Source organism: Lissotriton vulgaris, chromosome 6, assembly GCF_964263255.1.
Source record: "Lissotriton vulgaris chromosome 6, aLisVul1.2, whole genome shotgun sequence".
Classification (NCBI taxonomy): domain Eukaryota; kingdom Metazoa; phylum Chordata; class Amphibia; order Caudata; family Salamandridae; genus Lissotriton; species Lissotriton vulgaris.
The window spans coordinates 1836750512-1836766586 of record NC_141694.1 but is presented as its reverse complement, the minus strand read 5'-3'; the positions used below and the strand labels follow the sequence as shown (position 1 = coordinate 1836766586).

The 16075-nt window shown below is 45.0% G+C and overlaps 1 protein-coding gene across 2 annotated transcripts in view; it reads right to left on the bottom strand.

Annotated features, from left to right (window-relative positions):
* DPYSL5 (dihydropyrimidinase like 5) overlaps positions 1-16075 on the bottom strand; it is a 364441-nt gene that overhangs the window by 210896 nt on the left and 137470 nt on the right. For both annotated transcript variants that reach the window (XM_086928117.1, XM_086928116.1), the window contains exon 2: positions 5784-6048. In XM_086928117.1, the coding sequence (XP_086784243.1) occupies positions 5784-6044 (261 nt within the window). In that variant the 5' untranslated portion in view covers positions 6045-6048. The remainder of the gene's footprint in view (positions 1-5783; positions 6049-16075) is intronic.

Genomic DNA, 16075 nt, shown 5'->3' with positions numbered 1-16075 from the left:
TTTGCTTGTTGGGTGCCTTCCAGTGTGCTTTGCTAGTTGGGTGCCTTCCGGTGTGCTTTGCTAGTTAGGTGCCTTCTGGTGTGCTTTGCTTGTTGGGTGCCTTCCGGTGTGCTTTGCTAGTTAGGTGCCTTCTGGTGTGCTTTGCTTGGTGGATGACTTCCAGTGTGCTTTGCTTGGTGGGTGCCTTCCAGTGTGCTTTGCTTGTTCTGTGCCTTCTGGTGTGCATTGCTTGTTAGGTGCCTTCCAGTGTGCTTTGCTTGGTGGATGCCTCCCAGTGTGCTTTGCTTTATGGATGCCTCCCAGTGTGCTCTGCTTGTTCTGTGCCTTCTGGTGTGCATTGCTTGTTGGGTGCCTCCCAGTGTGCTTTGCTTGGTGGGTGCCTTCTGGTGTGCTTTGCTTGTTGGGTGCCTTCCGGTGTGCTTTGCTTGGTGGGTGCCTCCCAGTGTGCTCTGTTTGTTCTGTGCCTTCTGGTGTGCATTGCTTGTTGGGTGCCTCCCAGTGTGCTTTGCTTGGTGGGTGCCTTCTGGTGTGCTTTGCTTGGTGGGTGCCTTCCAGTGTGCTCTGCTTGTTCGGTGACTTCCGGTGTGCGTTGCTTGTTGGGTGCCTTCTAGTGTGCTTTGCTTGGTGGGTGCCTCCCAGTGTACTTTGCTTGTCTGGTGCCTCCCAGTGTGCTTTGCTTGGTGGGTGCCTCCCACTGTGCTTTGCTTGGTGGGTGCCTTCCAGTGTGCTTTGCTTGGTAGGTACCTTCTAGTGTGCTTTGCTTGGTGGGTGCCTCCCAGTGTACTTTGCTTGTCTGGTGCCTCTCAGTGTGCTTTGCTTGTGGGTTCCTCCCACTGTGCTTTGCTTGGTGGGTGCCTTCCAGTGTGCTTTGCTTGGTAGGTGCCTTCTGGTGTGCTTTGCTTGTTGGGTGCCTTCCGGTGTGCTTTGCTTGGTGGGTGCCTCCCAGTGTGCTCTGCTTGTTCTGTGCCTTCTGGTGTGCATTGCTTGTTGGGTGCCTCCCAGTGTGCTTTGCTTGGTGGGTGCCTTCTGGTGTGCTTTGCTTGGTGGGTGCCTTCCAGTGTGCTCTGCTTGTTCGGTGACTTCCGGTGTGCGTTGCTTGTTGGGTGCCTTCTAGTGTGCTTTGCTTGGTGGGTGCCTCCCAGTGTACTTTGCTTGTCTGGTGCCTCCCAGTGTGCTTTGCTTGGTGGGTGCCTCCCATTGTGCTTTGCTTGGTGGGTGCCTTCCAGTGTGCTTTGCTTGGTAGGTACCTTCTGGTGTGCTTGTTGGGTGCCTTCCAGTGTGCTTTGCTAGGTGGGTGCCTGATAGTCTCCGTTGGGTTTTGAGTGTCTGATAGTCTGCATTGGCATCCTGGGTTTCAGGCAGTGTCAGCCACTTTCTCTTTGGATATCAGATAGTGACCATTTTTCTCTGGATGCCTGATGGCATTTACTGTTCTGTGGCTGTCTGGTAGAGTGCAATGATTGCTCGGTGTCTAATAGTCCACATGGGTTCTGAGTGTCTGATAATCTCCATTGGTCTTTGGGGAACAGTTAGTGTCAGGAAGTTTATCAATAGACATCTGAAAGGGCTAATTTTTCTCTGGATGCCTGACAGCATTTACTGTGTTACGGCTGTCTGCAATGATTGCTGGCTATCTGTCCCACTGGGTTCTGAGTCTCTCCTATTATCAGTATTTGGGTATTTAAAATGTCCATTGGTCTCTGGGTGTCTGAGCCTGTCTTGTCTTCTCTGGGTGTCAGGCAGCATTTAATGGTCTTTTTGATGAAGATAGAGCCAGTGAATCTTATACCGTATATTGGTTGTTTAACACCATTCAGAGGTATTTGGCTGTCTGGTGGTTTCTGTTGTATTTTTGTGTATTGAAATGACTGTTCCAGTTTGGTTGTTTAATATCACTCAGGGGTTTTGAAGTGTGTGGCATAGTCTGTTAGATTTTGGTGTTATACAATGTTTTTTGGTCTCTGTCTGTCTAGCATCATGCATTGATCTTTCGGTGTCTAGTAGTGTCTCTTATGTCTGGGTGACTGATGGGGTCATATACAGTATATAAAACAAGGGCTTTTAAGGCTCTACTTATTGCAACACTTAGTATCTATGCTGGATCAGTCCTCGTGTGACGAAGTGTTACACACAACAAGCTCTCAGCCCAAAAGGGTCTATTAATTAGTTAATGCTTCTTTTACGTGTACAAGCACATGCTATATAAATAAGGTACTTCATAAGGAGGAAAGAAGAAATTGTAAGGTGCAGTGCACATGAGTTGTGACAAAGATGATACTGAACACACACAAGTGACAACTCAAAGCTCTCCAAAATGTGCCTGTTTTAAGAATTTAGTGAAATACAATCATATACTTCACTATCTGACCTCAATGCACAGTGCAAATGTAATTTATACAGTCCAAGGATGTAAAAGGATGGACCATTCAACAAACAGAAATATATGCCCTGGTCACAGTGGACTGCAAGGGGTGTAATTCCTCCACTTCAACAAATGAATTGAGGTCCAAGGTCAAATGATCCCCAAGCCATCGGTGCCTGTTCTCATCTGCTCCGCACTACTTTTCTACAATCTTCTTCCATAGAGTCTGACTGCTCCTTGCCTGCCTGTCTTGTTCATTAAGGGTTCTCTAAGAGAGCGCCCCCTTGTGACTGCTGCTGGTGGGGCTGTGGTGAGTACATGTGGACTACATACAGTCTGTAGGTGATCTCTCTCCAATGGCCAACCCTGCAAACCCTCAGAGCCCAGTTTATGTATCTGGATCCCGCACAATCATGAGTATTACTGTATAATCAACAATGCAATGCAAAAACACAGCACAATAACAGCTACAGCATCCCATTGACAAGGCAGGAATGGCAAAGACAGCAGGTCACAGTGAGGCAGGGGCATCTGCCCTCAACATATGGAACTGTGTCCTTTCATGGATGGCCGTCTAGTGTCCCTTTGCGGTAGAGCACTGGCTGATGGCCGGTTCATCCAACCAATTATTTTTTCTGGAGGAAAATATATATGTAACTGAATAAAAAGAAAACAAGCCAGCATAAGCAGAAATTCTACATATCATAAACTCATTCCCTTCCAAGGTACTTGTCTTCTTCTGGCAGTATTCTGTAAATACCCTAGTCGTGATTAACCATTGTTTGTATAAGGTTTGTATCCAAAGATGTGCACACTTGGGAATATTCCTTAATTCTGTGATCATCGACAATGCGGTTGACATGAAAATGCAATCTAGGTACCTCCAAGGGATGCAAACAGCGTCATTTCCAGTGTGCCTCAGTCCATGAGGTTCTAATCTTACAAGGTTTAATGTGATTTTCAAGACCATGGGGAAATAAATACCCATTGGTACGGTCTATCCAGACTCTCTACAGCGGCGGCCATGATGCAGCGGTTACATGCGCCTCCTGGGACCCACATGTGAATTAGGTTTCTGGCTCAAGTGTATTTACACATACAGGATTAGCAATAATAGAAATGGTTTGGGGGCACAGATTCTAAAATCCTGTTTCTATGTTGCTATGGGAACTTTCAACTGGCCCTTAATGAAACCCTTCCCTCAGGACACAAGCCATCTGAGCCAAATCTGTAAACATACCTGCCACCATATTGACTAAGATCAGCTACCTGGAAAGAAGAGGAGGAGACATAAGGCACTTGAAAACGCAGTATGAGTTTGTGGACAGGCTTGGTAAATTCAGAGACTGTGGGCCTAAAAGGAGCCAGGCGAGGTGGTATCTCCTCCGAAGATACCACTCTGCCTCCCATTTAACACCTGTTTAAAGCAGGCAGGAAATGTGAGCGGAATTTTCCAAGGAATGAAAAATCTGTATATAGAGAAAAATCTGGTATTCAGGGTTTGTGTGTTATTCTACATTCTAAGGACAAAAACTTGCACTTCTACGTTGTGCGGTGTTTCAAATCACGTTACTTTACTTTGCACAAGTAACTAAATTATCTGGACACGTTTACTACTCATGCAAAGTAAAATAAAGTTGTGATAAAAACTAGTGAGAAGTGGAGAGGCCAACAAACACAAGGAAAGTAGTGCAAACTGTGAGGCCATATATCCCATATGGAGAAAGTGAGTATCTTAATGTGTATTGGTACCCAGTGAAGAGTGGGTAACGCCCACTGTTGCACATGAAAAGACAAGAAATGGACAATAAAAAATGTCTCAACAAAAAGATGGCAACTGTTTATAACAAAAGGGGTTCTGGGGATGTTCATATTGTCTAATAGCATTACAGCCCTTCAGCCTCTGGCTGTGCCAGTCATTAAAGGCCCCATGCCTGCTTAGAGGCCCCTGCTTGCACCTTGGAGCCTATAACCTGCAGAGATGGTCTTTTATTGGCCAGTATACCCCTCAGCAGTGGGATCTTTTTTTGTGAAAATTTGTTTATTTGCATAGTGAGTAGAGCATCATCATGGAACAGTTAGTATACCATAAATCACACAGTAATACGCTCTGTCAGTACAGTAATATCCATCATAATATACATTTTCTATTTTGTTGCATTTCAGTTAAACCAAACAGAACCCACAAGAAATACCCCGCCCTCCACCCTGTTAACTCCCACCCTAGGCACTCATACATCATATATGCAAATATCCAGCGTTATTTGGCTATGCTCAAAACCAGCTCTCTTTCTTACTATGGTATTATATACAACCAGTCAGTGGCATAGGTAATAATTGTACGGGTTCCCCCGTCGTCGTGGTCAGGTGCACCAGGCATTCTTGTGGAACTAGTGAGAACAATTCACATTTCTGTCTGCAGACAACGAGATAGTAGAGTCATCATCCCTTCCCGTTTAAAAAATTCCTAGTATGGCAAACCATTCAAGGGAGATCGGCGTCTTCCTGAGGCCACTGCGTTCCTCGCGTTGTAGCGCTTCCCCCTCTGCCCTACCCCATCGTACAACCTCTGTCTTCTATAAGTCAGGGCAGGCGGTTTGGGGGATTTCCACCTCATGGTTATTGCACGCTTCGCGAGTAGCATAGCCATATCAGCGAAGCGTGTTGACACACTCCTTTTACGCGCTGCTGGTCCCAGCCCCAGTAAGACATATTCTAATGTGTGTGTCTGAGGGAGAGCACCCGCTCCGGTAAGTGAGTCGTGTATAGTGGTCCAGTAGTAGCCCAATTTAGGGCAGTCCCATAGCATGTGTATCAGTGACGCATCGCCCTCAGCAGTGGGCTATAATGCAGGATTATTTCACTGACATACACCAGTTCTTAAAATGTAGAACATGCTGTGTAAATTACTGAAACAGAAGCTACTACTAGTGACAGCTGTAAGCCTGAAACATTCTGCTGTAAATTGGGATGTGCATGTCTCGTGCTGTGTAATGCACAGTGGGTGCAATTTTAAGATTGCGAATGACAACAACATCATGATGCCATTCCTTTATAGGTTCTTCTGTGCCTCTGATACGGTCTATCTACACAAAAAAGTACCTGCGCATCATTTATGCTAGAGTTACCCCATAGAAGCATGCTCCGGTATCTAGAATTAATATTACAAGAATATTTTTGATGTTTCACAGGATGATCTGGGGACAGCTAGACACATGTGAGCCTACAGATAACAGGATGGCAGTCCTGTACATACTATGAAAAAACAGATTTACCTGCCCAAGATACTCTACCTCCAGAGCTGAAGAGGGACTAATAACCTATCCATTGTACACACAGTTCCACTTTATAGTCAACACTTAAAACCTGGGCCAGCCTGCAGCCTTACCCTCCTGACCCCTCCCTCCCATGCACCACGTACCTTGGTCCCATTGTAGAAGTCGTCCATGCAGGTGGCGTTCATGAAGGTCTGGTGGAAGTGTGTGCTAGTGTCGATGCCGCCCGGGATGACCAGCTTCCCTGTGGCATCGATGACCTTCGCCCCGCCGGGGATCATCAGCTCCCGCCCCACCTGCTGGATGATACCATTCTCGATGTAGACGTCGGCTTCGTGGGTGCAGTCATCGTTCACCACCTTTCCCCCCTTGATGAGGATTCGCACATTGGCAGAGTTGGCGTGCATGGCTCTAAGGAAAAAAGACAGGAGGCATCACTCTACTGGATGCAAGGGACGGCTCTGATTGGCTGATTGAAATAATAGTCTATGGTCAATGAACGTTACTCAACTTAGAGGCGCATCTGGAAATATATCCTTGTCCCTTCCCTTAGATATGTCAGGGTCTTCCTGAGGATATAATCCCATTATTACAAGTAGTGACTGAGCAGAACTTATGGGTTCCCTTCTAGAAAGCATTAAGTAGTGTGACTCTCTGATCTGGAGAGGTGAAACATCTTCAAAACACACATATCAGGCAACAAGGCTTTCACACTCAGGTCTGTCCAGATGGCCATGTCTTGACCTTGACTAAGGGTCAGATAGTCTAGTTATGTACAGAAGTCCAACAGCAACTGATTCAATCAATCAGGGATATATAAAGGCGGCAGATTGCCCGCGAGGGTCTCAAGGCGGTGATTCCAGAGACGCTAGACAACCAACTAGTGTCCATGGTCCCCAACCTGATATAAAGCTAAGTTTGTGGGATGAAAATTGCCCTCTTTCGTAGGAAAATTGTAAGAAGTCCCCACAGCTGGGCTCCACTGAAATGTTGCGTCAATCATCTGCCAGATAGTTTGATCCAGGAAAAATTGATTTGGTTATGATTCTGTGTGCTTAAGGCCTTTCCATTTTTTTTCTCTGGATGTAAGGTGTGGTTAACCAGAATCTAGAGCTTCCTATCTATGCATCACAATGCTGGGGTTTGTCTGTCTTATGATTTGCTGTTGATGAGGAAGGGGGAGGTATGTTTGACCTGCTTGCTTTCATCTACATGTCTATAGGGTGTGGGCTGGTGTGTTTTGTGGCAGTGATATTGATTGGACAGTGTTTTGCCATCTTTATAGAATTGGTGTTGTGTTGTGCTAGTGATGGTCTGTGTAGTGTGTGGAGTCTAAGTATGTTGATTGGGATACGTATCAGAGGTCTATTGGATGGGTGTTCGGTGAGCTGTTGCTAATGTAGTGATTGCGGTGTAGTGGCCTTGGTTACGGTAATGAGTGTGGTCAGAGATAAACTAGTAATTCTCCAAAACCACCTTCACTTTATATATTTGCCTGATGTGGAGTCGGGCATCCTGAGTGTAAGTTGTCTGTCTTGAACGACTACAGAAGAATTGACTCAAAAATACACAACCAAACTCTCCACTTTACTTCAATATTTTCCTACTAAATGTTTTTCTTGCACTAAACCCATTGTCCAGCACTTGCCTCAAAAATTGGTAGCACAGGTCTTAAAATAGCAAAGTAATCCTGTTCTACAATAGGTCAGAAGTGAATTTGGCAGGTTTAAGATATTTATGACATGTTACTATTTTTGCAGAAAGTTGTGCAAGTTTATCATTGTATCACTCAATATTTTGCAAAAAAAAAGCTATTGCCGTCTGTTTTTTTGCAAATGTTTATTCTACTCGCTATGTCAGGGCATATAAACTATAGAAGCCTGGACTCTGAACCACTATAAATTCTCCCTTCCAAGAAGCACTGTAAAATGTGTCACTAGGTGATGGGGAGCAGGTGGACATCTATAGAGAGACCCAGTCGTGGGAGGTTCTGTCCCCGGGGGTCTTTCTATGTACCACGCTCTTAAAGTTATGTTATGTTATGTTAAAGTGACTTGTAAAGTGCATGGCTACCTTGTCAGGTTTCCCCGCGCTGGCCTCCTCACCAAACAAGAGTGTTAAATTTATGAAATCGTATTATGCGGATGGAAACAGCCCGGTCTTGAAATTACACCAACGCGTCATATTATGCAGGTGGAAACAGCCAAGTCTTCAGTTTCAGTAGATGAACTTACAATGCCCGAGTAAAAGAAGGCGGACATGTATGGAATATATGTAACCAAATGCCGGGCATGGCTTTCCCACCAAAGTATACTTGTTCTAGATCTTTTTGAATTCCAGGGTGGATCCTGAGTACGCCGCCTTCCCCTATCTGGGGTATGGACCCCCCCTGTAGTTCCAAGGCAGACCATTCTGTCCCTTCTTTGGTACTCAGAGCTTCCTTAATGGCAGGCTGGGCCAAAAGGGAGCCGGCGCCGTATTGGGTATTAATAAGTCTTTCTGTCCACCACTGCACTATTCATGCTGGGAGTCAAGCTTAAAGGTGAAAATTCCAACATGAACAGAATTAAGCGGGTCCGGGCCCTCGCTGTTAAAGCTGCTCCCCCGCTCCTCAAGTCGCCTCTGGGTGGATTCAAGCTACACAGAAGGATAGAACTCTGGAGTGTGTTAGTACATGACTGAGTGATCAGAAACTACAGCTGCAAGCACTGAAGGACGGATATCTTTTACTTCTGGCTAAGTATGCGATACAATGGGAACAGGGTAAAGTGTACAAGACGGGGTCCGTGATGCCTCAAGGCTCAACGCAGCTTGTTAACCATGGCTCTACTTTACCTGAGCCCGGATCAGGGAAGCCCCAAGGGCACCATAGTTATCTCTCGTCCACTTTTCATGTTACTTTATTGTTAAATGACCCTTGTATAGCGCACAAGCTGCCACCATTTTGGCATCTCAACACCTTTTGATAGTTGTGCTGGGATGAGAGGCAGTGTGCCCTCTCCCCCCACGTGCGTTTAAAAGTCTTCCATGAGCCGACGAGCTCACCTGGGATGCACCTGTGTGCCAGTGTAGTGGTACTGGGACCTGTGAAGACTTGGGCAGCATTTCAGCAACAATAAATTACTTCTCTCTGCTCTCTACCACTTCTGCTCTGTACTGATGAAGGCCTAAACCCAGAAACACGAGTCTAGAGATAACAGCACTACTTGCAACAACTTTAGTAAAAAATCTACAGCAACTTTGAAGTAAGCGTACTGCATTTACCAGCGTGCAATGGGGGGAACTCTGCTAGAATGAGAGGCAGTGTGCTCTCTCCCCACTTACCTTTCGAGAGTATGACTGTTTTTTAAATATCCATCATAGGCAGAGTCTTATTTGGCAATAGCCTTGGGCTGCTACCAGCTACTGCATTGTCGTATGGTCACACGAGAATATCCCTCACCTATACCAACAAACTATATGCACACGTGGCTATAGCATGACATGGGACTTTCCTGGAGATGTTTAATGCCGAATTGGGGACCAGGCAGTAAAAATAAGACCATGTTTGGGATTTTCCTGGTGACTTCCAAGGTATATTCTGTTGCGTGAATGCATGTGTTGTGCATAAACTGTAGATTTCTGGTCAAAGTAGTTAACGTTTGTCTGTTCTTTGTTGTGGTCTCGGGTAATGCAAATAAATCCTCTGAACATGGCCTCTGCTACATTCAACCAAAGCCAAAAAGATTGTTGTTCAAATGTTGCCGGTGAGACTTAGGGCCTCATTTATGAGGCCGTGCGTCACTTTTACGCCGCCGTTGCGTCACTTTGTGTGACGCACCAGTGGCATAAAAAATCCGCCTTGTTGCACCATATTAACAAAGTGATGCATCTAGGTAGATGCGTCACTTTGTAAACCCCTGCGCCACATTATACCTGCGCCAGGTATAATGCATGCAAGGGGGGCGTTTTGACGCAAGAAAGGGTCATGGAAGTGACGCAGTGAAATCTATAAGATTTTACTGCACCATTTCTTGGCCGCTAATGCGTCAAAATCTTACGCCTGCATCATGGCAGGCGTAAGACTGACGAAGGCACTAACAACATGGGACTTGCCCATGTGAAAGTACACATTGCTGGAGTTGCGTCACTTCTGTGACACACTCCAGCAATGCGTCACTTTTGCGCCTACAGATACGTCAGAAATACTGACGTATCTGTACCTCCTTGCGACATTATGCGTTATATTATAAATATGATGCATCAATCATGACGCAAGGAGTGCACACTGGGAAGTGACGCATCGCTGCTTTCAGGTAGCAATGCGTCATTTCTCATAAATGAGGCCCTTATCCTTTCGTAAAAAGCTGAAGACTTTTCTTTAAAGTCAGGTTTAATTCCTTGCCCCTAACAAACTTCAACAGCACTTGTCCTGCTCAGCGCTGGGAAACCCTGTTATGTAGCTGTGGGCTTTATACATCTTTTAAATAAATAAAATAAAGGATACGGTAATCCACTCCTGGCCAGTGCCGTACAGTTACCACTGGTTAACTATAATGTCATGGTATAATTAAAACGCACTGCATTCTGCAGATAAATGAATATACTTTTTTGATTTGCACATTTCAGTACTAAGACTCCCACCTCTCGGCCACCTCTGGGTCTCAACTCTTGGCATGTGGGACTGAATCCTAAAACACACGTTCTCAGAACCAGCCCTCTTCATCCAATGGTCTCTTTTTGTGTCATTCAATAAACAGGCGTACCCAATGGCCCTAAAGCTTCTAGTCGAGGAGTCCAACTTCCCAGGCTCGATTGTGCAGTTGAAGGGACGAATTGCGAAAGGACGGAAGGAGGGAGCCCCAGGCCCAATTGGAATCCCTCCCATCCTTTACAAGTATGATCCAACTTACTGGGCCGAACAACTGCTCCCGCTCTTTGTAGAAATCTGGAAGGCCGAACAATTTCCGTCCTCCTGGAACGGTTCAATAATTGCACCAATCTACAAAAAAGGCAACAAGAGCGAGGCTAAGAACTACAGGCTCATAGCCCTTATAGATATAGACGCCAAATATTTTTTGGGGTTTCTCTTAGAAGAACTAATTTTCTGGGCGTCAAACAAAAAATTAATCCCTATCAATCAGACTGGATTTCAAAAAAACTTAAGGGCCACGACAAACGTTCTAGCCCTCTCCCTGCTGATAGATGCTACAATCAAACTTAAAAAACCATTATATGTGTGCTACATCGATTTCTCAGCCGCATTTGACAGCATTGACAGAGGAAAACTGTGGGCAAAGCTTTCAAAGTGGGAGGTTGATCCCAAATTACTGAATCTATTGATGCATACAGATACCTGGATCCAAATAAAACTGGGGGCCGGCAACTGTCTGTCAAAAGAAATACCGACTACTAAAGGGTTGAAACAGGGGTGCGTCCTTGCACCGACCCTGTTCAACCTTTTCATGTCTGACCTTTCCAAAGATCTGGATAACTGTAACCATCACGCCCCAAAGTTAGGGGGTTTTACGTTGTCCAACTTATTATATGCGGACGATTTGATACTAATCAGCCAAACTCCAGTAGGCCTGCAACACCTTATTAACACAACAAGTAAATTTTCCGAAAAGAACGGGCTAAGCATAAATACAGAAAAATCAAAGGTGATGGTATTAAATCAAAAATCAAAAAAACAAGTATTTCAATGGTCTCTTCATGATCATAAAGTGGAAACAGTTAAAGAAAACAAATATCTGGGGATAATTTTCGACTCAAAAGGCTCATTCCAGCGACAAGAAACATCAATAAAGAACAGAGGGATTTCACTGGCCATCGCATTAAAAAACATTAAAAACAAAATAGCGGGCCCAAACTTAATCCCCTTGCTGGACATACTTCGTGCAAAACTGCAGCCGCCGATAACATACAGCAGTGAATGCATGAGAGGGAGAGATGAAGTCACCTTAGATAACGTGGTAAGCAAAACACTGCGAATACTTTTCACGCTCCCACCGTACACCTCTCCAGCATAGTTAAGGCTGGAGTTTGGCTTACAGAAGTAGCAAATTGCACGTAATGGCGCATACGCAAAATGCTGGCATAAAGTAAGGAACGCTGAAATAGACTCTCTGAATGCCCATCTTTGGAAAGAGCTGGAAACAAACAAGGACTCCCCTGCAATGGTCTACCTCCAAGCAGCTATAAACTCTGTTGCGCTAAAAGACCTTTGGGACTCAAGTTGTTCACACAAATCCTTTAAGCGCCTTGTCAACAAATCTGTGAAAATAATCTCCTTGGATGAAGACAAAGCAGCACTAACCAGGAGGTCCCATGGGTGGTTCGTGATCCAAGGCTACACCAGCGCTTTACCACAGACATACCTCAGCACCGGCTTCTCAAGGAAGGCGAAGGAAGCCTTTCTGAGGTTGAGGATGGGGGTAATCCCATCAAAAGAACATCTCCTCCCGTGGAAACGCCTGGAGTCCAACCTTAAGTGTAGGCTCTGTGATAACCCAAAGGAGGACGTTCTGCAATTGTTATGTAGCTGCAAGGCTTTAGATAGAGCCAGAAGGAGCCAACTAACACAGCTATGGAACGAAAGTTGTGTGCGAACTCGTCGACAAGCTCTGCTGATTAGCTTCAAGGGAGAAGACATCCAACTAGCCTGTAGACTAGTGCGCTTCATGAAAATAGTTAACACGACCCTAAACCCAGTGGCTAGTGATTGAACTTGATTTATCGAGATCTGCTCCGGTACTCTAAGACAATCCTCTTTTGATAACTAAAGACACAGCAAATCGCGAAAGGCTTTTTGTACAAATGCACAGTACTGTACTAGTTTGCATGTTTTTTTTTCATTTTTTAAAAAACTTTTCTACCGCTTTTATCTGCTTTGTAAAACTCTTTGATTATGTATCTCCTTCTCTTTATTTTTCCTTAAAAAAGTAATTGCAAAGATTGTTATTAATCGCTCAATAAAGACTATTATTATGTCAGTTGAAAATAAATATTGTTGAGTTTAGACAATGCTTTCTTTTAGATTGATAAGGGCCTGATAGCTTCCCCAGCAATAAGGTTTTTCAAAAACCATTAACAAACAAGCACCGAGAAAGCCAACAGATTTGTGGCAGAGGGTAGACCGATTGTTGTTGGCCAGTGCTTGTTCTTTCTTCCTTATAGAACGTTGCAGTGACTCTGACGACTCAGCACTTCAGAGAGAGAGATAGCCTCCTGGGATGGCCTCTTTCTTTGTAATGTTTGATGGACCCTGGGTGCGTCGCCCTATGCACTCACTATGCAGGCGGGTGGGAATAAGCCAATTTCTCGATGGGAAACCAATTAAGACTGCCCAGGAATAGGGTAGGCTTTCTGTAACGGAATATTAACCCAGCCGCGACAATACGTCATGTTACCAGCAGATGCCCACATTCTGATATTGGCGAGTCTTGGCTCTTTCAGGGGTGGGGGGTTGTTACATGGTGTGTGCTTGATCTCGCAGACTGGAGCAAGACTCAGTCCACGACGAGGCGCTCTAGGCGCTGTGCAGATGGCGGAGTCTGATTCCGGGCTCTGCTGTGTGTAGCCACCTGAGGCTGGCAGCCCATGGCACCCATCGCGAGACTCCGCCCGGTGCCATGCTCGTGCTGCTGTGCCCCCCGTGCCTTCGAACCCCGCCCCCCGTGCACACATCCTGCCCCTGTGTGTACGTACCAGAGATGTGCAAACAGCTCGTCTAATTGGCACAATTACCCTGGTCTGCAGCTGCCGGCTCTGCCAGGCGGCCCCTCCCCCGGGGGCAGGTGGGGGCGCAGGCAGTGGGCGCGTCCAGACCAGGGAGCAGGTGGACCCGCTCATGTGCAGTCTGATTGCCTTTCACACGCTGACACCCGGCGACCCCGTGTGCACCAGCGGCGCCTGCTGCAGGCGAAATAAAGTAACCCGTGAAAGAGCGCCCCCAACGGCCAGGAACAGGACAGGACCGTCACCTGTGGGCGATCCCTGCACGCCTGTATGCGTTCACATGTTAGCGTGCATTGATAGCTGTAGGCCTTAGTACGTCACACGTACACTCGAAAACATGCACACAGGCAGTCAGTATTAGTGACGATGGGTGTATCTGCACACGCGCATATATGTAGACCTGGAAATGTGTGCACCTGTATATCCATACACTCGTGTCTCTAGATATCTGTGCATCTATGTATACCTGCACGCCTAAGAAATCTGTATGCTTCTATATCTGTACCTCGGTATACAGGGCATAGACAGACACTTGAAAGCCTGTACACACTAATACCGGCATACCTCGGTACCTATGGATATACGTCTACCTGTATATCTGTACCTGCACAGCTGTAAAGCTGTGTGCCTACACACCTGTCTATTCGCAGACATGTGTGCGTGTACATTTGTATGCCTGCATACACCTATATATGTATACATATATATGAATACCTACACACGTGTATATCTTCACCTGTGTACACCTGTCTGTTTACATGTAAACCTGCACATTTGAAGGCCTGTACACCTGTGTGTGTGTGTATATATATATATATATATACATATATATACATATATATATATATATACACACATATATATACACATATATATACACATATATATATATATCAACGTGAATCTATCCGCACCCAGCCCTTTCCCTCCTAAATCTACTTTCCTGCCGCTGATGCCCAAGGATGCTGTGGATGTCTTTAGTGACAGAGAATAACCGAGCTCAAAAATTTAAACAGAACGGTAATGAATAAAGAGAAAAAGATTGATTTGAGTAACAGCCAATACCACCAACTTGTTAAAAAACTCCAAAGCAACTGTGATGTAATCATCAAAAATTGGGATAAAGGAGGTAATAAAGTCTTGTGGCCATGGCTTGACTACTTGGCTGAATCAGAAAGACACTTATCCGATACCTCTTGCTACATAAAATCTTCTAAAAATGAAATGTGACAAAGTGAGGAAAGAACACGCAAATAAATCCTCCATTGGCAGAGGAATGGACTATTAACCAAAGAGGAGTCGAAATTTCTGATCGTAGAACATCCAATTACTCCGGTCCTCTATTTTCTACCAAAGGTCCACAAGATGGTTACTCCGGTTCCGGGTCGACCGATTATCTCAGCCCAAGGAAGCATGAATGAGAATCTTTCTAAATATGTTGACTTTTTTCTCCAGCCCCATGTAACAGGTTTACCTTCCTATCTGAAAGACACTACAGACTTCGTGAACAAAATCAAACATGTGACCTGGTGTCCTGATTATCTACTTTTGGTCATGTATGTAGAATCCATTTATACCAGTATTAACCATCAACACGGTATAAAGGCAACTAGATATTTTTTGAACAGCCGTGATGTTAGTCTCAGAGAGCACAACAATATGCTATTGGAGATAATTGCGATCTGTCTCAATACCAACTTCTTCCAATTTCAAAATGAGATCTTCCAGCAGTTGCGTGGGGTAGCGATGGGCTCGTACTTCTCCCGCAGCTATTCATGTTTACATGTTGGCTGGTGGGAGGAGCATGAACTCAGAACCACTCTTCACCGCTGGTGGAAACATGTGATCCACTATTGACGTTACATAGATGATGTCTGCAGCATTTGGAAGGGGTCAAAGGAGGAGGCATCTGATTTTGTAAGTGAAATCAATGTTAATGATCTTAATCTTAGATTTACGGCAGCCATTGATAATAGTTATGCTGAATTTTTGGATGTTTCACTGTACGTTGAAGCTAATGCCATCCAAACTAAATTGCACCGTAAGTCAACTACGGGCAACTCAATTCTCCACGCCAAGAGTTCACACCCGAGGCATACTATTAACAGCATTCCGTACGGCAAATTCATTCGAATTCCTCGTATCTGTAGTTGTGAGACAGTTGCTGATAAATGTCTATCGGAAGCTTTTGAGAGATTCCTTAAAAGAGGCTACATGAAGAGCATTTTAGATAAAGCCTTGCTAAAAGCTAAAGTTAGACATAGGGATGAGTTATTACAGACAAATCTCAAAGAAACCAACACGCCAGATACTGATGGTAAGCAGGAATGTCCAGTTCACCTGATTACAGCTTTCTGTACTCAAGAAAAATCCATTTGGCGCATTACATGCTCTGAATGGCCCATTGTGTTGACCAATAACATCTTGGGTCCTATTATGCCTAGCCAGCCAGCAATTACCTTTAGAAGGGCACCCTCAATGAGAGATGCCCTGGATAGAACGATGCCAGAGGTATTACCTAAGAAAACATGGTTGTCTAAAATGGGTTTCTTTAAATGTACATCATGCTGTGCTTGCACATTCACTAAAAACGGTACCCACTATTCCACAGCATTTAGTGAGGAAAAGATCGCAATACAGTAACATCTGACATGTCGGTCTGAATATGCCATATACAAAATTAAATGTACATGCGATCTGGAATACATAGGAAGCACCA